This window comes from Bos indicus, chromosome 12, assembly GCF_029378745.1.
Source record: "Bos indicus isolate NIAB-ARS_2022 breed Sahiwal x Tharparkar chromosome 12, NIAB-ARS_B.indTharparkar_mat_pri_1.0, whole genome shotgun sequence".
Taxonomy (NCBI): Eukaryota; Metazoa; Chordata; class Mammalia; order Artiodactyla; family Bovidae; genus Bos; species Bos indicus.
Window position 1 is genome coordinate 48578254 of NC_091771.1, and position 27758 is coordinate 48606011.

General features: G+C 40.0%; 1 protein-coding gene across 19 annotated transcripts in view; it reads right to left on the reverse strand.

The window, feature by feature from the left end:
• Positions 1–27758, reverse strand: part of KLF12 (KLF transcription factor 12) — a 567887-nt gene that overhangs the window by 260242 nt on the left and 279887 nt on the right. For 12 of the 19 annotated variants that reach the window (XM_070800616.1, XM_070800613.1, XM_070800614.1 and 9 more), the window contains one exon: positions 24540–24629. In XM_070800616.1, the coding sequence (XP_070656717.1) occupies positions 24540–24629 (90 nt within the window). Of the gene's footprint in view, positions 1–24539; positions 24630–27586; position 27758 lie in introns of all 19 variants that reach the window. The other 7 variants (XM_070800623.1, XM_070800621.1, XM_070800620.1 and 4 more) reach the window with 1 other exon arrangement.

Consider the following 27758-nt stretch of genomic DNA (forward strand, 5'->3'; position numbering starts at 1 on the left):
GAGGAAAAGGGGACAACAGAGGATGAGATGGCTGGATGGCATCACTGACTCGATGGACGAGAGTTTGAGTGAACTCCAGGAATTGGTGATGGACAGGGAGGCCTGGCGTACTGCGATTCATGGGGTCACGAAGAGTTGGACACGACTGAGTGACTGAACTGAACTAAACTATATTTATATATGTGTATATATGCAGTATATATGAGTGTGTGCATGTATGTGCATTTACTTTTTTAATTTATTTTTTAATTGGAGTATAATCCCTTTAAAATATTAAATGGAGTATAATTCCTTTAAAATGTTGTGTTAGTCTCTTCTCTACAACAATGTGGATCGGCCGTAAGTACACCTATATATACATCCCCTCTCTCTTGTGCTTCCCTCCCACTCCGCCATCCCCTGCCCTCTAGGGTAATCACAGAGCACTGAGCTGAGCTCCCTGTGCTGCACAGCAGCTTCCCGCCAGCTGTCTATTTCACACATGGGAGTGTGTATATGTCAGTGCTACTCCCTCAATTTGTCCCACTCTCTCCTTCCCCCACTGTATCCGTAACTCGATTCTCTATGTCTGAGTCTCTGTTGCTGTCCTGGAAATAGGTTCATCAGTACCATTTTTCTAGATCCCATATGTAAGCATTAATATACAATATTTGTTTTTCTCTTTCTGACTTCCTTCGCTCTGTATGACAGGCTCTAGGTCCATCCACATCGCTACAAATGACCCAACTCCAAATGTAGCCCATGTGGAGGTGAGCTACTGCATGGGCCAGGCACAGCCATGTGCCCCTGAAAGAAATTCCAACCCGATCTTCAGTAAACCATCTAGATAGTGTAGTCAAGTCTCTCAAAAAATGAAAAGTTAAAATGTAACCATAATACACAAAGTAGCAAAATGCCCTTACTTCCATTTTCAAAAGCTGAAACACTTGGTAGACCTATCCTGCCCCACCCACCAAATTTTTAAACTCTCTATTCAAAGTTGGGAAAGCTTTACTTTGGCTCTTATGCTCAATCTCCCTATCCCATCCCTGCACACTCTTTCAAAATCAATTACTCTCTCCCTCAGCAACAGGGTTCTGCCCTTTCCAGAATAAATGAGAGCATGCTCTTTTCCCTGTTCTATCTCTTCTACTCCCCCACCCTCAAAAGTCCCCTTTCTCTAATTCTCCAGATATTGTGTAACAAAGACCCATAACAAAAAAGAAGCTGCAAAAGCAGAAGTGATAAATGCTTACATATTAGGTTTCCCTATCTTACATGTCTATCAGAGAATACCCTTAAGAGAGCACTTTTTCAGTTTCTGTGTATGGTTGAAAAAACACTCCTAAGATTTGATGTCAGATGGACACTTAACACTTCTGAGACTTTATTTCCTCCAATGAAGACATCATTATAAGAATCAAATGTAATCACATACGTTAAAAGACAGAGATTTCTTTGCTGGTCCAGTGGTTAAGAATCCACCTTCCAATGCAGGGGATACGTGCTAGATTCCTGGTCTGAGAAGGTCCCAAATGCCGTGGGACATCTAAGCCCATGTACAACTACTAAAGCCCATCGGTTCTAGAGTCTGTGCTCTATGCCAGTCGAAGAGACCTCAATGAGAAGCCTGTATACTGCACCCAGAAAACACCTTGCACACAGAGACCTGGTGCAGCCAAAAATTGAAAGGGGAAAAAAAAAAAGACTGAAACAAATATCTGTTAATAAACACTGGTCTCAACTGCCTTGTCAATTTAATATCTAGAGATAAATTCAATTTTTTGGGGGGCGGGGGCTTGGTTAGTGTTAGAGTAACTCAAGTATTTTAAAGTACCTCCTCTAGGGAGTAAACAGCACACACACTGAAAACCCATGTGGTAAGATTTCTGGATACCATGTCTTCTGAAGTTATTTCAGGTGTTCTCCATACCATCAGGTAGAAGGAAATAACCTCTTCATAGGATAAGGATCAAAAGAAATATTAAAACTCTGTTATCACACCCACAAGTTATAAAGAAAAAAAAAGCTTCAGAATCTGTGGACTTCCTATCACATTCTTGCAGGATCAATAAACAACACTCCACAAAATCTTCATTGCTGTTGTTTTTCCATAGGGAAGTCATATGCTTTGAGCAGTGCAAAGAATCTGATTTCTACTACTGGATGATGCTTTCTGGTACCTAAATTCCATTTAACTGAATGAATTTATTGCCTAGTTTCAACTGAACTATTTCCCAATTATACTGACATTACCACCAAGGGCTTCCCAGGTGGCACAGGGGTAAAGAATCGGCCTGTCAATACAAGAGACGTAGCTGCAGGTTCGATCCCTGGGTCAGGAAGATGCCCTGGAGGAGGAAATGGCAATCCACTCCAGTATTCTTGCCTGGAAATTTCCAGACAGACAAGCCTGGCAGGCTACAGTCCATGTGGCTGCAAAGAGTCAGACACAGCTAAGCACGCATGCTCACACCAAAAAGCAAAATATCCATATTCTATATATACTGACAGAGAAGGCAATGGCACCCCACTCCAGTACTCTTGCCTGGAAAATCCCATGGATGGAGGAGCCTGGTAGGCTGCAGTCCATGTGGTCGCTAAGAGTCAGACACGACTGAGCGACTTCACTTTCACTTTTCACTTTCACGCATTGGAGAAGGAAATGGCAACCCACTCCAGTATTCTTGCCTGGAGAATCCCAGAGATGGGGGAGTCTGTTGGGCTGCGTCTATGGGGTTGTACAGAGTTGGACACGACTGAAGTGACTTAGCGGCAGCAGCAGCATATATACTGAAAGTTACTTGATCCTGTCTTTGCCTTAGAGATTTTATGAATGAATTGAGGGTCAAACCTGTGTTTGCCTCTTCCTCTTCTGGCCCCTTCAATGGCCTACGTAGGAAATTCTACAGATACGCTCCTTGTGTGATAAATAGATCATTTGTGTATTTCAAGTACACTACAGAACAGAGAACAGAAGATGAGATTAACACCTCTTTGCCCATGGAGAAGACCAGCAAAATCAAGAAGCTAGCCCACTGTATAAAAATTTTTGAAATATTTTACTAACAAAGGCTTTGCCAGGTTTTTCTTCAATGATTCTAATTTTCTGAAAAACTCCAGACAACAGCGGTACTGTTCTCACCTCAAGATGATTTCAGCCAGACTTAATAACAGTGATAGAAAGTACAAGTGATAGCTGCTATTTTGCCAACAAGAGAAATAGTTCACCAGTTATTACTCATCTACAAAGAGCGTTCTCATCTCAAGTCAGGATTGTTCTACAGGCCAAACAAAAAGTTATTTTCAAAAAAAAGGAAAGTAAAAGAATTAGGTATTAAAAGGAAAAGGAAAATAGAGAGTTTATATTTAATATTATTTTTATCTATTCAGAAAAGTTAAAACTAGCATTTTCTCATAGTTCTGGCAAATTTTTCTAAGACCATGATTATTTAAATAAAAGCCATTATTCTCCTTTCCTATAGGCAAAGTGTCCTGGACTTTCAATCTCTCTCTCACACACACACAAACACAATATTTATGAGATAACTATTTTCCATCTTAAAACAATAAAATGTTGACTTAAAAAAATATACACAGGGGTATTTGCGTTGACTCTCACGTTAACATTCAACTTTCACCTACACTCATATCCAACTGATAAGGGATAACAAAGGCAGAAAACTGCACCACCAAAGGGGCAGGAAAGACAGGATGCTGGAAAATGAAAGGGAAAGTGAGAGAGGGGAATAGTGTGACATGGGTCTTTTAAGATTTTATACACTTTGTTCGTATATTTTGTTCTGTTCAGACATGATCCGTCTCCTCCAGCAGAAAGGCAGACTCCCTTGGACCATCCGTGTCAGAGGTGACACCATCCACGTCAGAAGAGACAGAATCAGGAATCTAGGCAGCAAAACCTCAAAAACTGTGTCACGTGAATGCCAACACAGGATCTCAGATTTCTAGTGAAGCTCGATAAAATAAAAGGAAACAAATATTTGTCAAGAACCTACTGTATGAACTGCCATAGGTACTGTGTGAGACTTTGGCTAACCTCAAAGCCTTGTTCAAACTAAAAAGAAAAAAAAAGAAAAAGACACCAATTCAGATGAGCAATTAGGAAAAAACTACCCTGGAAAAATCATGCCTTGGGCTCCTGCTTGGCCCTGAGAGCAGAGAGTAGATATTAACCCCGTGGCCCCTCTGCAGGGTGGCTTTATGTGGAGCTTGCCAGCCACTGCGGCCCCACTGCCAAGCTCTCAGAACCGAATTCAGAACCTGACACTGCAGCTTCACTCCGATAGCGAGTCTCATTCTGTACAAAAGAGGTGGAATCTTTGGAGACATCATTTAAATGCCAATTTTCATGTCTCAGCTTCCAAGTTATGGCACTTATAACATCAATATTTTAAACAGTTCAAGTATTTTTTAACACCCAAATGAGTCATTCAATCTCTTAGTAGAGAAGACGTAAAATAAAATGTCACTGATGAAAATGTGAACTGCTTCTTCAAAGGCAGAGTTAAGTACATATCTCACAATTCCATGGTAATTGGCACTGAAAATACAGTGCTGGAGCCTGACAGTGGGACTTTGCTGGGCTCCACAGGAGCTCAAAGGCTGAGGGAGAAAGAGGGCCCAGAACTACCAGAATCCCCCTCAGTCTACTCTTTCTGCAATGTCCTCACAGTCCTCACTGACTTTTAAAAGGACTAATTCCACCTTCTCATTGAATTGATTCAAACATCAAGGTGCAAGGCAGAGAAAACTGCTCTGATACAGGAAAAGGATATTCGCAGATGCAAAGTGGCACTCCGGGTCAGCATGACCAGCTCCATAAGCAACACAGTACATCAGTACACAACAAAGTATAATATCCTAAAACCCGGCCTGCTCACCTAACTGTATTTTCAGGGTTCTCCCAGGTGTATCTGCTTAATGCCCCTCGCCCCAGATCTTTTTTAGAGTGAATAAATAAATAAATAACTGAGAACCAAAGGTGCTATGGAAGGAGAACTTATTTTGCAAAACTGCTCAAACTAAAATCACTCTAATCCGTGAAAGACATAATAAGCGGTTCACTTTAAGCGCATGTGGTTTCTCTGCTTGAATTACCCTAGTAATTGTAGCTATGCAGAATCAAGCTAAACGCACTGCACATGTATAGTACTGCATGATTTCAGTAAAACGTAGAATCTCTAGAATCACACTCGCACCACTTTAAGACTCTAACTGAGAACAGGACAGAAGCAGCACTCGGAGTCCATAAAAATAATGGGCCCAAAGCAATCCCATGAATGGTTCCCAGAGTGTTACACAGAATTATAATGAAATCATATTGGATAAATGAAATGGCATAAAGAATTTAAAAGGGTGTGAAGCATGAAACTCAAACGTCTAGCCACTTAACTATAACACAGCTTTTATGTGAACAAATATCGATAATTCCAAATTCATCTAAATGAATTCTGGCACACCCGCACAGGCTTAAAAATTCAACACCACAGCAAAAGTGGGGGAAAACCCAAATGAGGAGGTGAGGAAGAGAAGGAGAGAAACCAGTACACGGGCTATGAGAGGGAGAGTCCGCGAGAGCATGGATCACTCCCCAAAAGTTACTACTACACCAGCATCCTTCCTTCATATACAAGTGACAAACTTCCATTGTCCAAACAAAGGGATGGATTAAACTTTCTTTAACTCTGAAAAATCTGCTCTGAGATGGCATATTATAGAAAGATAAGCCCCATTCCCACCAATGTGTTTGCACACTATCCCCATCTACTCAAGAATATCTTTTCATCTTCTCTGTACTTCCTCTCCAAACCATGACATCGAGACCAAATCCATTTCCATTGGTATCACCAAGCTGGCACTCCCTATACCAACATTAACCAGCACCACTTAAGGCCAAGAGGACTTCTAGGGTGCTTGTCTGTCCACAACTCTACTGAAAATCCATCAGCATTTAAAATTTCCAGGCAGCAGTACTCTTGCCTGGAAAAATGCCATGGACGGAGGAGCCCTGTAGGCTACAGGCCATGGTGCCACAGAGAGTCAGACATAACTGAGCGGCTTCACTTTCACTTTTAAACTCTTTAACTAAACGGTTAGAAGCCCCGGGTTAAAAATCTCACAATTGCCACTGATTATCTCTGGGCTTTTGGCAAATGATTGCATTCTTATGTTCCCAATTTTTCATGTGAAAAATAGTGATCACAGTATTCTATCTTCTCACTACATTTATGCCAACATCAAACAATAACAAACAATAAAGTGCTCAGAGTTACACAAAGGATACATACAGATACAAAGCAGTAGTGCTGTCATCATTTTTCCTTCAGAAGACAAAACTCTAAAGAAGCCAGAGGAGGTATATTCCCAATGCCAAAGAAATGCAAAGTTAGATTAGCCAAGTCAAATTCATTCAACTAATCAACAGATAGCTCAGTTCCGTTCAGTCGCTCAGTTGTGTCCGACTCTTTGAGACCCCATGAACTGCAGCACGCCAGGCCTCCCTGTCCATCACCAACTCCCGGAGGTCACTCAAACCCACTTCCATAGAGTCGGTGATGCCATCCAGTCATCTCATCCTCTGTCATCCCCTTCTCCTCCTGCCCAACATTCTAATAAATATGTTTCATGAGACATGATAATAAAATAATGAGAATTAATTCTTCAAGATCTGTAAAAATCAATCATTTTTCATGAAAGTTTCACCTAGAATGCTAGAAATCTAGCATTTGCTAAATAGCAGCTTAGTAGCACAAAAAAACATCATTGTCTTGATTTCAAACATAGCTGGTTCTGACACTGAGAAGTAACGTGATCTCAGAGAAATTACACAATGATTCTTAACACAGCCATTCTCATTGGTAAAGTAGAGATGATCATCACTGCAGGATTATCAGGAATGTTAGATGAGATGGCACCAGGGACCAGAAGTGCCCATGAACAGCACTCTCCATAACTATTCTTTTTGGGAATATTAATATTAGTATCATCTTCCTGATAAACCATGCTGCTGCTGCTGCTAAGTCACTTCAGTCATGTCTGAGTCTGTGTGACCCCACAGATGGCAGCCCACCAGGCTCCTCTGTCCCTGGGATTCTCCAGGCAAGAATACTGGAGTGGGTTGCCATGTCCTTCTTCAATGCATGCATGCAGGCTAAGTCGCTTCAGTAGTGTCCGACTTTGTGCAACCTTATGGACAGCAGCCCACCAGGCTCCTGTGTCCACAGGATTCTCTAAGGCAAGAATACTGGAGTGGGTTGCCATTTCCTTCTTCAGATAAATCATGGGCCTCCTTCAAGCCAGACTATACCTTGTTTCCTAACAACCAGCACCATAAATGATTGTTCTGAGACTGAACTAACGAGTGAGTGTGCTGGAAATCAAGCTGAGAGTTAATATGCATGATGCCATTTGAGCTCAATTAAGTGCTAAATTGGGTAGGTTGTGACTACAGACAGAGTTGATCAAAGTGCAGAGAAGAGAGATCAATGGGAATGCTAAATGCAAGAGTTTTGTCTTGGAACTTGGAAGATAACCATGATTTCAACAAATTATGGGGACAGAGAGGGTATTAGGTTGAAGCATCAGCTAGCAGCAAATGGGCATCAACTCCTTTATCTTCCCTGAAACAAAGGAAACAGTGACAGACTTTATTTTCTTGGGATCCAAAATCACTGCAGACGGTAACTGCAGCCATGAAGTTAAAGATGCTTCCTCCTTGGAAGAAAAGCTATGACAAACCTAGACAGCATGTTAAAAAGCAGAGACATTACTTTGCCTACAAAGGTCTGTATAGTCAAAGGTATGGTTTTTCCAGTAGTCAGGTGTGAGAGTTGGACAATAAAAAGGCTGAGCTTCATTGATGCTTTTGAACTGTGGTGCTGGAAAAGACTCTTGGGAGTCCCTTGGACAGCAAGGAGATCAAACCAGTCAATCTTAAAGGATATCAACCCTGAATATTCACTGGAAGGACTGATGCTGAAGCTGAAGCTTCAGTCCTTTCGTCAACCTGATACAAAGAGCCGACTCACTGGAAAAGGCCCTGATGCTGGGAAAGACTGGAGCCAGGATGAGAGGGGACGACAGAGGACGAGATGGTTGGATGGCATCACTGACTCAATGGACATGAGTTTGAGCAAGCTCCAGGAGACAGTAAAGGACAGGGAAGCTGGCATGCTGCAGTCCATGGGGTTGCAAAGAGTCCAATAAGACTGAGCAACTGAACAACAACAATTATAATCCTCATTTTACAGATGAAGAAAATAAGACAGAGATTGAGTAGTTTGCTTTGGTCACAGAAAAAAATGCTGGAGACAGGACATAAGCATACCCAGTCTGGCTCCAGAGTCCACACACTTCACCACAGAGACTCACTGAGGCAAGTCCTAATACATTTAAGCTGGAAAATGAGTAAAGCTCACTGTATCAGCTATAAACAGCATCTACTCTGAGTCGTTTCAGTAGTGAAAGCTACTGGTAAAGTGAAGTGAAAGTCTCTGTCATGTCCGACTCTTTGCGATACAGTCCATGGAATTCTCCAGGTCAAATACTGCAGTGGGTAGTCTTTCCCTTCTCCAGAGGATCTCCCCAACTCAGGGATCGAACCCAGGTATCCCACATTGCAGGTGGATTCTTTACCAACTCAACTATCAGATAAGCCCAACTCTTTGCGACCCCATGGACTGTAACCTGCCTGGTTCCTCTGTCCATGGAATTCTCCAGGCAAGAATACTGGAGTGGGTAGCCTATCCCTTCTCCAGGAGATCTTCCCAACCCAAGAATCCAACTGGGGTCTCCTGCATTGTAGGCAGATTCTTTACCAGCTGAGCTACCAGAACTATATATTTTTTTAAAATGTAAGTTCATTTTTTAAAAAACTAAAAAGTTTGTATTGGGTTGGCATCACTGATTCGATGGACGTGAGTCTGAGTGAACTCCGGGAGTTGGTAATGGACAGGGAGGCCTGGCGTGCTGCGATTCTGGGGTCACGAAGAGTCGGACACAACTGAGCAACTGAACTGAACTGAACTGATAGGCTATTAATGATGTTGTGACAGTCTGAAATGAACAGCGAAGGGACTCAGCCACATGTATACATGTATCCATTCTCCCCCAAATTCCCCTCCCATCCAGGCTACCACACAGCATTGAGCAGAATTCTCTGTGCTACACAGTAGGTCCTTGTTAGTTCAGAAAATCTGGCAGGTCAATGAACTAGGCTTACATTCTAAAGGAACATACATAGTTAAGAGGAAAAATAAACCACATCCCAGGTCTCTCCCAGTGAAAATTTGACAACTACCATCCTCTAGCATCCAATGCCAGAAAGTCTGTCACATCAACCCCAAAAGCCAGGAAGTTCTTGCCACTGCATTCACCCAAAAGACAGCCTGGCCTGCACTGTCCATTCTATATCTCTCTACAGGTTGGTGCAGCTCACTGGCCAAAGTCCTATTAACTGCAAGAGAGTCCAGGAATTGCAAGGTGTTATGGTTTCCTTTTTCCTCGTTGTAAAAGATTCTATAAGGGGAACTGAAATCATGATATGGGAAGTTAACAGAAAGTCAAGATGATAAACACAAGATGTCAGGCGATAGCAAAGGGCCACTACACACAATGATCATTCGCAAATAATGCCAGCTACATAAAGGAAGGTCACATCATGTAGGTGCAACTTCATTGCATGTGGGAACAATTTACTCTTTTCTAACAAAGGCTCTAGGTCTCTTATAATGGCAAGGTGTTGTGCAAGGCATAAAGATGATAATTCAGGTAATTCAAAAACTAATAATATCAATTACTTGGTGACTTTTTCCCCAACAATTTCAGACTGCTATATAGTATAATGATATATCATTTTTCCTATAAGAAAAAGCAAAAGATATTAACAAAACAGGCCACATTATGTATCATGTACTATTTTTGTCTCTTATACTTAGTTCTGGAGAAGGCAATGGCACCCCACTCCAGTACTCTTGCCTGGAAAATCCCATAAACGGAGGAGCCTGGTAGACTGCAGTCCATGGGGTCGCTAGGAGTCGGACACGACTGAGCAACTTCACTTTCACTTTTCACTTTCATGCATTGGAAAAGGAAATGACAACCCCCTCCAGTGTTCTTGCCTGGAGAATCCCAGGGACGGGAGAGCCTGGTGGGCTGCTGTCTATGGGATCGCACAGAGTCGGACACGACTGAAGCGACTTAGCAGCAGCATACTTAGTTCTCCTGTACTTCTGTAGAAGAATCACTTTCTAAGACACCTGAAATTTTGAATGGTGCCAACATAATTTTATATCTGTGGAACATAAGAGTTTGAAATAAAATGCTTTATATAAGTATTCGCTAGAAAAAAGTTAGTTTTGGTTATCAAAACAGAAAGTAATTTTTAAATCATTATTCCTTTAACTATCATGGCCATATATATGTCTGAATAACATTTCAATTGCTTTCCACAGTAATGATTGTTTCTAGTTCTGTATTTTTAAGGAAAGTTAACTACAGACAATGAGATACAGTATTTCTGAGTGAAGTTCAAGAATACAGAACTAAAGACTTATTTTTAAATGCAAATTATGCATAAAGGCAGATATTAATAACACAAAATCAATATGTATTACTTCTATTGTATAAATATAAATTCACAGTACCACTTTTAATTGATAATGGAGTCACATGAAACAAAGTAACTCTAGAGCATCATCAATGTTCAGTTTTTCCAAAATCCATGTGAATAAATGAACATCTATTTTATACATATACAAATTATTTTACATGATAAAATTAAGGAGAAAGTCAAATGAACAACAATCCCAAGAGCAGTTGCTTCTTACATTAATTACTTAATACATAAGGTACTATGTTAAGGATGATATATATAGTTTCATTATCCTAGCTGAATTCTACACCCTTTACTATCCCTGAATTTAAATATATAGGAAAATGTTCCCCATCCTTCTCAGAAACATTCCCGTCAATCAAAAGCACTGCACAGAAATGTGAATATACCCCAAGGACAACAACCCAAAGAGGACAAAGACAAAATTTCCACTTTTATGTATTTACGGAACGTTGATGTGGAAATCAGAAGTCACCATGGCAAATAAAATTTGGTGGGAGGGAAATGAGAGCAAGGTGAATGGAAAGCAATAATGTCTCTCTATATATTTTATGACTTGATATAATAGGCATTAAGGGTTTTACCATGTAATTGATATTTATTTACCATATTAATAATTATGTGTAGGAAAATCATGTTCCTTTGCAAAATAGTTGCCAGAAGAAGAATCAAGACATTTTCAGTAAGACAAAAGCTTTTAGTGAGTACAAGATTGACTGAGGGAAAAATTTATGATCTTGTACATGAATAGGTTATACACATGGGCCTAAAAGTGAATTCCAGACAGTCAGCTCCCTAAAATGTACCAACTGGCTTTGCACTATTCATAGAAAATGCTTTACTCCAAACAATTTACCTCTTTCTTTTCTTCAGCAAATATCACAATACATTGATTTTCTTTTAATGTTTTTAAAAAGTTTTTTATCTTTTGACTGTGCCATGTGGTATGTGAGATTTCAGCTCCTTGACAAGGAATGCAACCTGCATCCCCTGCACTGGAAGCACAGAGATTCAACTACTGTCCCACCAGGGAAGTCCCTGATGAATCATTTTTAAAGGGCTTCAATACTTTGTATGACGTGAATCTTTATATGATGTGAAAAACTTGAAGTGTCCCAGGAGATTTATTCTACTACCCTGTTATAACTGACTTAGCCAAGGGAGGTTTGAGGTTTTAAACCCACAGCTGCATTAATTTCTTTCAAGTTGAAAGTAAAAAATATATAACCTAGGTCAAAAAAAAAATTTAAGAACAGTATATTATCTTAATTTTAAAGAACAATAAGAATGTCTCGTTTAGTAGACATAGGCGTTAAGACTATATCAATCATCATCTGCATGCCTTTATTGAAAAGACATACTTAGTTAGAGTTTAACAATGAAATTGCAAAGTTGGAAACAGAATTGGTCATGGAGACTATGAGTCACTTGAACATAACAGCTCATTTATGATAGATAAGAAGTACGTATTTCTTAATTAAGAAAATTTTCTGACAAAATGCCCTTAAGACAAGAAAATGGACTGACCAGCAGATCATAGAGACATATTTTCCCACAAGCCACAGACACGACCATTCAGCAGCATGTGAAACTGATCAAACCTGCCACCAGGTTGAATGTGCCTTGGTAGCAAAGCATAGTTTTCCTCAGTGATGACACTGACATAATTTGTAAAGCAATAATAAAAAAAAAAAAGGCAATTGCTGACATCCCTATGTTGTTACTTATTTATGAAATTCTGCATTCTCAAAATACCAGGACTAAGAGACAGAGTTTTCAAGAAGGTGAATCTAATACGTGCTGTCAGCTCTGCTCAATATCTTGATTTCTGAAATTGATACACACAGTGAAACAAAATTTTTCCACTGTGATGAGCAGGGGATATTTTTGCACGTTTTACCAATGATAAAACTGTTGAAACCATTATATTAAAACATACATATTGCAGTAAAATATTTTTAATCCTCTCCTCTACTACAACCTCACCAAAGTGAAAGTGAAAGTCACTGATACCTCTCTGACTCTTTGCAACCCCATGGACTATATAGTCCATGGAATTCTCCAGGCCAGAATACTGGAACGGGTAGCCTTTTCCTTCTCCAGGGGATATTCCCAACCCAGAGATCAAACCCAAATCTCCCACATTGCAGGCAGATTCTTTACCAATTGAGGCACCAGGGAAGCCCAAAAATACTGGAGTGGGGAGCACATTCCTTCTCCAGTGGATCTTCCCGACCCAGGAATTGAATGGGGGTTGCCTGCATTGCAGGCAGATTCTTTATCAGCTGAGCTAAGGCTAGAGAGAGATTCCAAGAGTTTATATTTATTTCAGGCTACTGTGTACAATGGTCACAGAACTTCTACTGGTGAATGTACATTTATTGGGGTACTGAATTAAAACTTTTCATAAGATCTGCTAAAATTTTTCTTAAACATTAATATTGTACTAGAAATTATTTGAACTCAGATAATATGAAATATGATTACTAGTTATAAAACTAAGACAGCTTGCAATAGTGAAAAGATTCAGATTCAAAATACATAAACTCCAAGTACATCCCTTTTACTCACTGGTGGTATCTCTGACGCAAGCTATGTCTGCAATTTTATTTACTAATAGGGATAATGCTATATCGACTCAAGGGTTTACTATGGTAAAAAACAATTTTGACTGTCAGGCCCTCTAAAAACTGACTTTCTTACCATTATGAAATATTCTATTTTACCTCTGGTTTCTAAGTCTATTTTATCTAATATTAATATGAGCACCATGTCTGTTTTGTGATTTGGTGTATATATACATGATACATCTTTTCCTATCCTTTTACTTCTTGTTTAAAAGAAGGTCTATTACAAAATTATTAACTCCTAAAAGAAAACATCTCACATGCTAGTAAAATAATGCTCAAAATTCTCCAAGTCAGGTTTCAGCAATATGTGAACCAAAACTTCCAGATGTTCAAGCTGGATTTAGAAAAGGCAGAGGAACCAGAGATCAAATTGGCAATATCCCTGGATCATTGAAAAAGCAAGGAAGTTCCAGAAAAACATCTATTTCTGCTTTATTGATTAGGCCAAAGCCTTTGACTGTGTGGATCAGAATAAACTGTGGAAAATTCTGAAACAGATGGGAATACCAGACCACCTGACCTGCCTCCTGAGAAATCTTTATTTAGGTCAGGAAGCAACAGTTAGAACTGGACATGGAACAACAGACTAGTTCCAAATAGGAAAAGGAGTATGTCAAGGTTGTATACTGTCACCCTGCTTATTTAACTTATATGCAGAGTATATGATGAGAAACGCTGGACTGGATGAAGCACAAACTGGAATCAAGATTGCCGGGAGAAATATCAGTAACTTCAGATATGCAGATGACACCACCGTTATGGCAGAAAGTGAAGAGGAACTAAAGCGCCTCTTGATGAAAGTGAAAGAGGAGAGTGAAAAAGTTGGCTTAAAGCTCAACATTCAGAAAACTAAGATCATGGCATCTGGTCCCATCACTTGATGGCAAACAAATGGGAAACAGTGGAAACAGTGTCAGACTTTATTTTTCTGGGCTCCAAAACCACTGCAGATGGTGACTACAGCCATGAAATTAAAAGACGTAACCTACTCCTTGGAAGGAAAGTTATGACCAACCTAGACAGCATATTAAAAAGCAAAGACATTACTTTGCCAACAAAGGTCCGTCTAGTCAAGGCTATGGTTTTTCCTGTGGTCATGTATGGATGTGAGAGTTGGACTATAAAGAAAGCTGAGCACCAAAGAATTGATGCTTTTGAACTGTTGTGTTGGAGAAGACCCTTGAGAGTCCCTTGGACTGCAAGGAGATCCAACCAGTCCATCCTAAAGGAGATCAGTCCTGGGTGTTCATTGGAAGGACTGATGTTGAAGCTGAAACTCCAGTACTTTGGCCACCTGATGTGAACAGCTGACTCATTTGAAAAGACCCTGATGCTGGGAAAGATTCAAGGCGAGAGGAGAAGGGGATGACAGAGGATGAGATGGTTGGATGGCATCACTGACTCAATGGACATAAGTTTGGGGGGAGTTGGTGATAGACTGCGGGAGTTGGTGATAGACAGGGAGGCCTGTTGTGCTGTGATCCAAGGGGTTACAAAGAGTCGGATACAACTGAGCAACTGAACTGAACTGAAAAGAAAACACTCTGAAGTATAACAGGTTTTATTTCAAGGCAGTGTGATCATGCCTTTTATTTTATTCTTGGTTTTGTATACACAGTTTTCAATGATGAAAATGTTTTCAGATGTAAGAGTTCCATTTCTGATCTGTGATCCACAGGACTGAGATGACTGAACTAATAAAACTGACCCTTGAACAATATATGTCCTCTTATGCACGAATTGTTTCAACAGTAGATACTACACGGTCCACATTGGTTGAGGCTTCCTTTATAGCTCAGTCAGTAAAGAATCTGCCTGCAATGTAGGAGACCCAGGTTCGATTCCTAGGTCCGGAAGATCCTGTGGAGAAGGAAATAGCAACCCACTCCAGTATTTGTGCCTGGAAAATCCCATAGACAGAGGAACCTGGCAGGCTACAGTCCAAGGGGTTGTAAGAGTCAGACATGACTTAGTGACTAAACCACCACCAGCTTGGTTAAATCTGTGGATGTGGAACACAAATATGGAGGAACCTTGAAAATGGAGAGCTGAATATAAACTATACTAATATATCCAACTAGCACAGAGGGTTGATACTCCTAACCTTTACATGTTTCTCAATTGGAACCTCATTTTTCATATACAACTTAGTTCTCTAGTCAGAAGAAGAGTTTTGTCAAAGCCAACATTCGCTTAAGAAGTAGCCATTGTAAATAAATATAGGACCATTTATTAACACATAGTAACTTTGAAAAACTCACTTTCCATTTGAAGTACCTAAAGCAATTTCTGCTTAATTTCTTCTTTAGCCATTGAGTTTCTTAATCCATACTAGCTCTTCCAAGAACTGTTCCACTTGTGGCCATCCTGGATGAATCACAAGTTGAAATCAAAACTTCCAAGTATCAATAACCTCAGATATGCAGATGACACCACCCTTATGGCAGAAAGTAAAGATATAGAGCCTCTTGATGAAAGTGAAAGAGGAGAGTGAAAAAGCTGGTTTAAAACTCAACATTCAAAAAACTAAGACCATGGCATCAGTCCCATCACTTCACGGCAAATAGATGGAGAAACAAATGAAACAGTGACAGACTTTATTTTCTTGGGCTCCAAAATCACTGCAGATGGTGACTGCAGCCATGAAATTAAAAGATGCTTGCTACTTGGAAGAAAAGCTATGACAAACCTAGACAACATATTAAAAAGCAGAGACATTACTTTGTCGACAAAGGTCCATCTAATCAAAGCTATGGTTTTTCCAGTAGATATGTATGGATGTGAGAGTTGGAACACAGAGAAAGCTGAGCACTAAAGATTTGATGCTTTTGAACTGTGGTGTTGGAGAAGACTCTTGAGAGTCCCTTGGACAGTGAGGAGATCAAAACAGTCAATCTTAAAGGAAATCAGTCCTGAATAATCATTGGAAGGACTGATGCTGTGCTCTGATACTCTGGCCACCTGATGTGAAGAACTGACTCATTGGAAAAGACCCTGATGCTGGGAAAGATTGAAGGCAGAAGAAGGAGACAATAGAGGATGAGATGGTTGGATGGCATCACTGACTCGATGGACATGAGTTTGTACAAGCTCCAGGAGTTGGTGATGGACAGGGAAGCCTGGTGTGCTGCAGCCCACAGGGTTGCAATAGTTGGACACGAATAAGCACCTGAACTGAACTGAACTGCCATCCTGGTTCTTTCCTTGCCATCCCCTCCACACAGGCAGATCACCACTTAGCCAAACCCTTAAGGGGACCAGTTTAAAGATCCCCAGAGCCCTCTCTCTGTACAGCTACTTCCTTTCTGTTATTGTTCACTTTAAAATTAGCTGCCTTGACTTCTCCAAATTCAAAACCCTGCCTGCTTACCTCAGTGTGACTATTGGGTCCTCCCTGTTTGCCTCCAAGAGTCAAATCACATCCTTTGTCCTTCCACTGCCAAAGGTTACAGACTGTAACTTCCTGTTGTCCACTAGGTAAGAAAGCATTTCCTATGTTTTGCATGGTTTTCTAATGTTTACAGTAAGAGACTGATACCCCCAGCAGTTAATCCTTCACAGCCAAGAAAAAAAGTCCTCCAAGGGCTAAATGAGGTATTTTTGTGAGACACTTAGAGACTATGCGTCAGTTTGTACGTATTAGTACAAGAAAACACACCCAGATGTAGAGAAATACACAACTTATGCTCCAGATTTTTTTTTCCTTACTCTCCCACAATGACTAGTACATGAAGGAGAACATCATCATTCAGAAGCTGAAATATTTCGGAAAGGTTAATTTTCCCCCAATCAAAATTCCCAAAAGATTCAGAGCATGAGTTTGCTTTAAAAATGTGTTCCTTTTTACAAAGCACTGACCCTATGCAGATGCAAATAACGCTTGAAAAGAACAGCACTTCACATTCTCCTCCTCTAATGAGACTGCAGTTAGAACCAGTCATCTGTGGATACAGAGAACCATCGCGGCACAGAGGGTCAGGGTGTCTGGATGGCGGGCGAAAAGGAACGAAGCTGAAGGAAAAAGTACATTGCTAATGGGAAAGAGGAGGGCAGAATTATCAACTGCATAGTGCTGCCCAGGGCAGGCCCCGAGGGAAGGGATTAGGCTGCCAGCTATATTTCCCTTGGGTGCTATCTGTAATTACCATCACAGCTCATTGATTTTCAATTCTTTCTATTAATACATTTATTGGCCATTCTGACATTATTAAAAATCAGTCCAACTCTGCTTCTATAGTGGAAGACAGCTCTTCCCTAAAATGTGAGTTTTGTAAGTATAGATATTTTTTTCCTGCTTTTTAAAAAAAAAAACAGTCTTCTCATATTAGCAATAGCACAGCTTCTGCCTATGTTTTCCTTTGAAGCCAGGTAGTGACATGCAAAGATTTGACTAGAGATCAAAAGATCTCAAGCAGTGGGTCATCAGAGAATATTAAATGATAAGCAAATTCATATGTCTAAGATAATTCTACCAATTTACTATGCTGGCGCCTGTTCCCACAGTAGGGGAGGTAATAATGAGGTGCTGTTGAAGGGTAATACAAGTGGCATTTTTATAATGCTTCCTCGTCTCTTCTGATGAAGTCATTAAAGTAACACTGTCTTACTAAGCCTTGACACACAAATGTATATTAAATCTTTTATGTTAAATTAAACATCGTGGTTTACTGAGGAAAAAGAAGCTAGATGTGATGTTGAGTGTGTGTTCTTTTCCTCTAAAGCCACTGAATTCTAATTTAACTGCCAATCTCTAATCTAGGTTCAACTACAGTGAGGGTCCCTTGGACTGCAGGGAGATCACACCAGTCAATCCTAAAGGAAATCAACCCTGAATATTCATTGGAAGGACTGATGCTGAAGCTTTGGTCACGTTATGCAAAGAGCCGATTCCTCAGAAAAGACCCTGATGCTGGGAACGACTGAGGGCAAGAGGAGAGGGGGGAGACAAGAGGATGAGATGGCTGGATGGCATCTTTGATGACATCAACGGACACGAGTTTGAGCAAACTCCGGGACATACTGAAGGACAGGGAAGCTGGCACGCTGCAGTCCGTGGGATCACAAAGAGTTGGACACGACTTAGCAACTAAACAGCAACAACAACACTTGCACCTGTTTTCATTTATTAAACCTAAGGACTGGGGGCTTTTCCAGAAAGGCACCTGTCTCCAAATCCTCTCAATTCTAAAGTATGACACTGGTTCCCACTTACAACGAACAGCATCTGCATTGATCACTCTTGGCTGAGCCCTGCCAATCAACTCCTTGTGCTGGGAGGATGAAGACTAACAGGAGACATGAAGCATGAGCTCTGCTCTGAAGGAAGCGGCAACTCAGTCACCTTAATGGCACCAGTCGGTCCTCTGTGACACAGAACTTCCTTCAACACCTTGTTATGGATGTCCTGAAGAAGGGTTTACAAAAGCTACTCCAGAGAAAAGACCATCGTTCTCTTTTGTCTTAACTCTAAACTTAGGGCACTCAGGGATCTCTGGTCCAACCAGGGCTGATGTTCTCTGGTAGGAAACCATGGAGGATACAATGGAATGTATCTCTCCTCTGCTGCCATACCTGTCCCCTTCCCGGCTCCCGGTCTGTGGTACGTATAAAACAGATATGAAAGCCTACTGTTAGCACAGGGAACTCGGTGCTCTGCAGTGACCTAAATGGGAAGGAAATCCAAAATAGAGGGGGTATATATGTGTACGTATAGCTGAATCACTTTGCTGTATAGTAGAAATGAACACAGCACCGTAAAGCAAATATACTTTTTTTTTTTTTTTTTTGTTAATGGGCAGAACATTCAATCTCCTCCTCTCTCTCAGCCACACTCTTACCACTACCCTCTGCCTACCAGCCCCCTGGTCAGAACTGCACCTGCCTGGAAAAGAGGAGAGAGAGGAGGAGAAATCAAGGGCTCCAACATGCTTGTGACTGGAACAGGGACTCTGCTCCACTCCCGTGGAAGACTCTTCAGGTCTTAGAACAAGAAGAATGAAGGTGTCTGAATGAGAAGTGATTCCTGCCTGTCCCCCTCTGACACCTATGCACCTACTATGTATCTATCATATTTTCATTGAGAGCTTTTTAAAAAATTATACTTTAAAGAATTTCAAACCTATATACAATCAGAAGAAGAGTTAAACAATCCCCCTCGTACCCACTGCCCAGCTTCACTAATGATGAAATCATGACCACTCTTATTACATCTCTGTCTCCACTCATCCACTCTCCCATTTTTGTTTTGCAGCAATTCCCAGCTGTTGAATCATTTCATCTGTAAAAACTTCAACAACTATCTTTAAAGTATGCGAACCCAAGAGTTCCTTTTTTAAAAATTATGGTCAAATACCATTATCACACCAAATGGTGATATCATTTTTATCTTAAAATAATAATTGATTTCTGCATTCATTCTGTATTTCTACAAGATAAAATCTGATAAGAATTTGAAACATTTTTCCAAACATACTTGAATAGAAATTAAAATAAAAAAGAATGCTTCTGATTTGAGATTTACCTTAAATCCTCTCTAAGGATTATAAACTAAGGCAGATGTTGAACTCTCTACTCAATAACGATGAGAACTGCAGAAATGGAAAGTGAAGCAATGGGGCCCTTTCTAATTCTGTTTTTACACAAAAGGAGAACATTCCGTGAGCAGCCACCGCATGTGGGCAGGCTCCTTCCTGTGAGGCTAGATGGTCTGCTTCACTTCCCAGGTGAGGGGGACTGGGTGGACAGAGACGGGAGACCAAAAGGGCCCACAGAGCAGGCCCCTGGCTAAGGAAGCATCTGAACTCAGGCCTGTCTCACCGTAAAGTCAGCACATTTCTGTTTTCATATACAGGCATTTTCATCTCAGTATCACTTTTAGACTCATAATTGAAAATGCTTTCTCTCATTCCTGCCTGAAATGCAGGAGACCAGGGTTTGATCCCTGGGTAAGGAAAATCCTCTGGAGAAGGAAATGGCAACCCACACCAGTATTCTTGCCCGGAGAATCCCATGGACAGAGGAGCCTGTCGGACTACAGTCCATGGGGTTGCAAAGAATTGGATACCACTGAGCAACTAAGTTTCACTTTCTTTCACTCCATGCCTGTTACCAAAATTAAAGACAGTCCGGCTGAATTTGGAAGGCCTCATCTCAACACCCCCACTGCACAGATGAAGACACAGAGGCCTGGAGGTGGGCAGTTCCTTGCCAATGCCATTCCAGCTGGGGAGCTGCAGGGCCACGAATAAAATCACGTTTTATGTCTTTGAGGTGGTGCCCGTTCTCTGTACACAGGCTTATCTCTGGGTGTAATAGTTCCAGAATTCCTCTTTCTGCTTTAGTCCTGGGCTCAGTAACATGTTAGAATATTCAAAGGTTGACAGCATTTGGGAAGCTCTTGTCCCAGAAGAACACAAGCACCAAAGGTCACAGACAAAGTCACCCCACATTCCACGTTGGGCCCCTGGAGTGTATCACAGGAGCACGTGACCTTGCCACGGACCACACAGCAGCATGCGCTGTACTACCGACGAGCCTGGAGAAAACTGAAGTCCCATTTCAGGAGACTGGAATAATGAGCAACCTCAATACAACTAACCACTGTCCTGGTGGCTCAGATGGCAAAGAATCTGTCTGCAATGGAGGAGACCCGGGTTCAACCCCTGGGTCGGGAAGATCCGCTGGAGAAGGGCCTGGCTACCCACTCCAGTATTCTTGCCTGGAGAATCCCCATGGACAGAGGAGCCTGGCGGGCTAAAGACCAGAGGGTCACGAAGAGTCAGACAGACTGAGCAACTACTACTTTCACTATCAAGAGGGTTCCAAACAGAAGGGGACACGCAGAAGTGGTTTCAATGAGCCGCCCTTATCTATCCGGTTAACATGGCTGCAAGATGGAGACTGTCACCAATGGCAATCTCTTCTTTTCAGTGCTTATCTTTATGCTCACAACAACCTTACGAGGTAGACGGAGCAGGTTCATAACTAGCTGTTGACCGATTTCATATTTTTCATATGCCAATTAAAATGCCTGGACGAGCTGCATAGAACATGTATTTACCAAGTACCAGGAACTACAAGAAAAAGGCAGAAAATAGTTCTTGCTCTTTAAGGGCTTACAATCTAATTGAAGAGATGGGACCACATACACGCATCATAAAACTATTAAGGAGATGAGGCAAGGCAGCCAGAACTTTTCCCAGAGTAAACTGAGTGGCCAACCGTGGCCTGTTCCACAATCTTTCTTTAAGCTCTAAAATGAGCTCATCCGGCCCTGAATTCCTTGAAGGGGTGGGGGCACATACAGAGACCAGCTGACAGCTGGAGACCTAAGGGACTATTTATAGCAAGAAAGAGAGAAGGAACAGATGCTTCCATAGTGCCCTGAGACAGGAGGTCCATGTACAGTAGCAGATCTTACCATGCTGCCTACAATCTGAAAGGCAGGTTCACTTTCCTTGTCCTAAACACTGATGGAAAAGTCTTAAAACTAGGTTTCCTGAGTGATTACAGAAACCCACCAACACACCAGCTTCAGCCTTTCCATTCACTGCTGTGATGCACAGGCACATTTCTATAATTTTGTTCACTGTAACATCTCATTTTCAAAAGCCCATAATCATATATGTGATGATTTTAATTTCACTAATATATTTACATTTTCTTACGAAGAATCAAACTTCAACCAGACTTTAATACTCAATAAGGAAAGAGTTCTGTAACATGGAAATCATGTTTAGAATCTAGCACTCCTTATCTTAAAATAGTTCTGAGATTCTGAAATTCCACATTATTATCACCCATCCTATCATCCTCAATGAGATACTTCAGTAAAGGAACCAAAATTAAAGTTCACTAAAATTGCTGATTTGATCTCTTTAAAGAAGAGTTGACTTGCTGCTGCTATTGCTAAGTTACTTCAGTGGTGTCCGACTCTGTGTGACCCCAGAAACGGCAGCCCACCAGGCTCCCCCTTCCCTGGGATTCTCCAGGCAAGAACACTGGAGTGGGTTGCCATTTAAAAGTATTATAAATAACTAAATACAATTAATTATATTCTAAAAATAATCAATCATAATACTGAAATTCATTAAATAGCGTGGTGTGCTTCTCTTAAAGTTTTACTGTCAAAGGGAATGCAGTTATATCTGCCATGTATTTAAGAAAAGTAAATATATTGCTAAGAAAAAGAATAAATTCAGCTTCTATTCCCCTCCAACATACAAAATCTAAATTAGGGCTAAAATATCAACATCAGTTCCATTCACAAGGAGGAAAATTTATTTTAATGAATTAAGTAAAACCTAGAACTTAGAACTTTTCCTGTCCCTATTTGAGAACCAAAAAATACTTTCTATAAATAATGTGACACGAGTTGCTTATGCATGCTGTAAAACCCCTGGGAATACTGGCTTTTGTTTTTTATGTACCTAAATCTTTCATGCAAGCCTTACTTTAAAATTGAAAAATGATAGTCAAGGAGACACAAGTACCCAGATGTTCTTTGGATTCCCAGGACCGTGACAACAGTGCACTGTCCTGGCTTTGACCAGTAGCCCTGGTAATATTCTAACTGGTTTTCTGTATATACAGCATATGTTGGGGTTTTCTGCCTTCCTTCAACATGTACGACTGGAGCAGATTTGCTGCTATTCAAGTTGAGGAACATATTGTGAAATAAAACCAACATTGTGAAATATACTCTTTTCACTTTTCCATCAGGCTGTCTTCTCCAAATGAGATGTTATGGTTTGTATGTTTTGTTAAACGTAGGGCGTGTGGAAATATATTTTATTAAACTGATGCTAATGCATTTAGATTAAGAAAACAGAACTGGGAAAAGATCAAACACATTCTAACGTGGTTAAGCTAAAACAATAAAGGTAAAAAACTGTTCGGAGGATTTAATTTGCTGAGTGTCAGGCTAGAAAATCCAGGTGAACACAGGACTTTTCCTGAAGGTTTAAAATTAGAAAACAATTATTAATAACTGACATATAGTCTTTTCTTTCGCCATGGCCTTCTGCTTGAATCTCTGGGCATCAGTCATTACGTCACATAGAGAACTGTGGGGTTGTATTTCCGGTTGATATACTCCACAATGCTCATTTCAGAGCTCCCCAGGCTACACTGAACATAAAGATGAAATGAAATCCTCTACATGATGGGAGTCTGTTTCAGACACTGGCTTATACAGAAGAGAAATATGTTATGAAATGCCACACAGCCTGGCACACAGTGGTCAAGAATGGGGTGTTACTGGAGGACCCTCAAACACAACCATCAAGATCCTTGCCCTTGACTGTCCTCATTATGAAATCCTTTTGCTACATCAATATCCTAACCTTCTGAACGGGGTCCCAGAAGAACTGATGCACACTGATTTTTTTTTAACTGTGAGATATTACTCACACTTAAAATATCTTTTGATTGTTCAATTCTAAAACGTACCTAAGCTTTTGCTTTGATCTTGATTTGAATAAAGGATACATAAATAAGATTAAGATTAAATATTTAACTGATGTCCTTTATTTTTTGGTCATAAGTACTTGCTCTGTAATGCTGGCTTAATAAGATAGGTAGATGGTGCTTTCTCCCTTAAAAACATAAAAGGTGGTCAGCCACACATTGTCCTGAGGATGGTTTTTACAAGCGAATCTATTAATATAAATGTTAACAATTATAAAATCACCCACATCCTTATTAAAAAAAAAAAAAAGCTAGCTCTGCTCTTAAAGAGTCTTCATATACTCAGTAGCCATAAACTGTCATTTGGCTATGTTATTGTTCAACAAGCTTTCTTTTGCTTTTATGTGCTTTTCAAACTCACTGACCTAAATTTCATCAACTCTAAGAAAGGGTAAACACAAATGTCAAAAGAGAAGTCCATCGAACAAACGGTAAACCTTCCCCTACTTGTACTCTGCAATTTCCCAACTTGGTCAGAACCCATCTATATTGACATTGAGGTTATAGTCTCATCTTTTTTTTTTTTTTTAACATTTCCCCTGTGCTCTGGATTGTTACAGCTTTCCAAAACATGAATCCATTTAAATAAAGCCATATGGTCACTATGTCTTCCTAAATTTAGGAAGCTATCTTTCCTAAGTTAGTAATGTTTTGAGGTTGAAAATGGGTAAGAATCACCCACCGTCTCAGAGGATTGTTACTCAAGAGACAAAAGCTGAAGCAAGTGAAAAATCAGAAGTGTTCTGCAAATCTCAGAACACTCTGGACATGAATGCCTGCCAGGGTCTGAGAGAAAAGGTGGTGGGGCGTCGTCGGAAACTTTCACTTACCCCTTGCTCAGATTCCAAAAGCTCTGTTTTGACTCTGACTGCCGGCATCCCATCAAGCATTAACATTCTGTTCTCGAAGGTGTTGATATTCTGAGAATAAAAAAAGGGAGACAGGGAAATTCAGCTATAAAGCCTTCAACGGAAGACATCTGGTAGAATCTGCCATCATTGTAGCACATTTAGTACTGCTAACCTAATTTTTTAACAATATAGTATAATTAAATGAGAATACCCGCACCACCAATTATCCCCCCATTCTGAACTTTCATTAGAAATAATGACCAAGAACTTGAATTAATCAGTCTGATTCTCTGACCTCTGGGTTGCAGGTCAGATGATAATAAACTGGAGTAAGGAAACCTTACATTAATTTATATGGGGCTGGAATAATTCATCAAGCTTTTGCAAATAGTGGAAGGAAATGCAAGGCAAGTTTCTTTATTCCTTTAGCTTTGGAGGTTGTACTGCATATGGAAATCCATAAAGAAGAAAACAGATCACAATAATTTATATACTCTCATATTCCTGTCAAAGTCTAAATAATTTTAAAAGCAAGAAACTATAATACTAGACAGTTAATTCTGGTATTGTGGCATACCTGACTCAATGAAAATTTCTACCTATCAACCTCAAACACCTTCTTCGAAAACAACTAATGTAAGTCTTGGATTAAGAATGAATTCTTAAGCTGAAATCATAATCAAAGAATAAACAACAATTTGTTTTTTGTTCTGGTATATGTTTGGCTCCATTTGCCACCTCTTGAAAGGAAAACTTTACTTCTATGTGGTTCAATAGAATTTCCAAAAACATTTATAAAAAGATTAAATCAAGGTTATCTTTGACTAATTTCCACGACTTTGGGGATTTTCTGAAGTCAATAACCTAGGAAGGGAGTCATAAAGCCACACATCAGTGTTTGCTTCAGGCCAAAATCAGGCTCAGGTTTTAAAATATGTTGAGAATGCCAACTTTACTCTCAAATACTGACTAAATCCAGAAATTAAAATCACTAAGTTTGACTGAATTTTTAGGATAGCTTCTTTGCTCGGTTATAGAATGTAATCATGACACTTAAGTGGTCTTACTAAAAGAAAAAAGACATTTTCTAAATGTTTGCCTACATGGTGACAAAGGTTAAAATCACTTCTAAACCATCAAGTTTTCCCCATTCATAGAGTTGCTTTTCTCCCCAGCAGACAGTTGAATAAAAACTCCCACTTCAACACATCATAAATTAAATGCTTATATTACCAAATAATACCAACAGAGTGCAGCATGGTGAAGCTCTAATTATTTCTCCCATTTCTTGACTCTCTTTTTTGTTTAACAAAAATACTCTAAGAAATAAAATGTATGGGGCCACTCATGACAAATATTTGCTCAGAGAAACCAACAGCAAGAAAAAGCAAATTTACACTAAAGCTAACTAATGAGCATTCAGAAATTCCATGCTACCTAGTTTGTTAGGGAATAAAAAGAAAATTACTGTCATGTTCCTCTCTTAGAAAAGTACAATACTGTTGACACTGATAGGATACTTTTTTTAATGTTTGCTTTTGATTTGTCCGTATCTTGGAGGGATTTTCACACCCTCATGGCTTAGAATAGGAGGAAATCTGGTGTTAACTGGTGAGCTCAGTGCATTTGTTCCAAGCTTAAAATCCTTTCAGGGAGACTGATGGATTGCTTACACATCAGGCATGGATCTCAAATCCCAATGGGGCACTTGCTTCCATGGTTGGAAGCAGCCAGCTGGGCTTGCCCCATCTCAGCTTCAGGGAAGCCTAGGAAGGAGGTACCCAACCCTCAAGTGCCCAGTCCTTCACAGCAGCCAGGAATTTGCCCTAACAAAGCCTCTGGGAGGCTGTTTGGTTGGTAGACAATGAAGGATGAGTTGATATAGTTTCCTACCCTGGAGGAGGTCTTGCCCAGGTGGAAAGAGAAGAAGATGCCTTGCAAAGAAAGGGGAAAGACAAAGAACGATTCTGGAAAGGCAGGTTTAATGAACTGTTAGAAACTGATTAGAGACTAATGTCCCTTTTAGTGCTTTATACCAATTTACAGCTGATATACTTCAGCTGTTTTCCTGGCTGGCTGTGATCAACTCATTCTTTTTTTTTTTTTTAAAGGCAAGCTAACCAGAGCCTTTGAAGTTAAAAACAGATAAATCATAAAAAGCGGACTGGGTTCATATTCCATTGAGTACATTTAAATATCACTGCATCTGCAATATCATTTGTGTTGCTGTTGTTGTACTCAAATAATTCTAGATGTGTTAAAGACACGATTACATGTCAGTTTCATGTAAAAGTCAACAAAAATCCAATACGTTTTCCAAAAAAAATTTCTTTTTAAATAAAGTTTGCCCTGCAAATATTTCTCTTCCCCTGGTTTTTCCAGGATCAGCCAAAGCACAGCCATAATAAACATCATAAATAACACTGTTCACAGCTAAGGAACCAATCTTTAAGAAACTCTTGCAACTAGTACAGATTCAATGCGTACATATGCCTCAAAGTTATACTATACACACGTGAGGGATATTAATCTCTGCATTCATGATTCTAACCTTGTTTAGCATAAAGAGAAACACACATATTTGGTGCATCACACCATATTCCAGACCATCCAACAAGGTGTATGGTTTTTATAAAGCACGTGATAATTTTACAGTATTAAAGAGTATAGTCCTTGGAACAAAACACAATAGATTTCTCTCTCTAAACTAAAATCAGATACATACAGTCTCAACTGACTGCAGACTTTAAATATGTAACAAACTGTAATAATTTGAAATTGCTGTCAAACATATCTTGCCATGATCTTGATCAAAATGCATTTACAGGAGAATCCAATTGCCTGATTGAGGAAAATAAAATTACAGTCAATTTTAGTAACATGGTACTCTTTACGTTGTGACAAACTTTGTGATATTGTACAACCCTATATAATTTATGTGCATGTGTTTATATTCATGCACACATCTATATACCTATGCTACTTATTTCATATGAGTAAACTGTATCAATTAAAGCCAAATTAACCATCAGATTAGCTGGCTGTTGATCAGTTACACGTGCACTGGATCAGAATGGTACTCTGGACATTCGTACTTGCCAAATAAGATATGGGGCTTAGCAGTCCAGCTGATACTAGTTCTCCCAGTCAAAGGCGGTATAAAACAACTGTGCTCAATCCTGGCATCTCATAGTATTC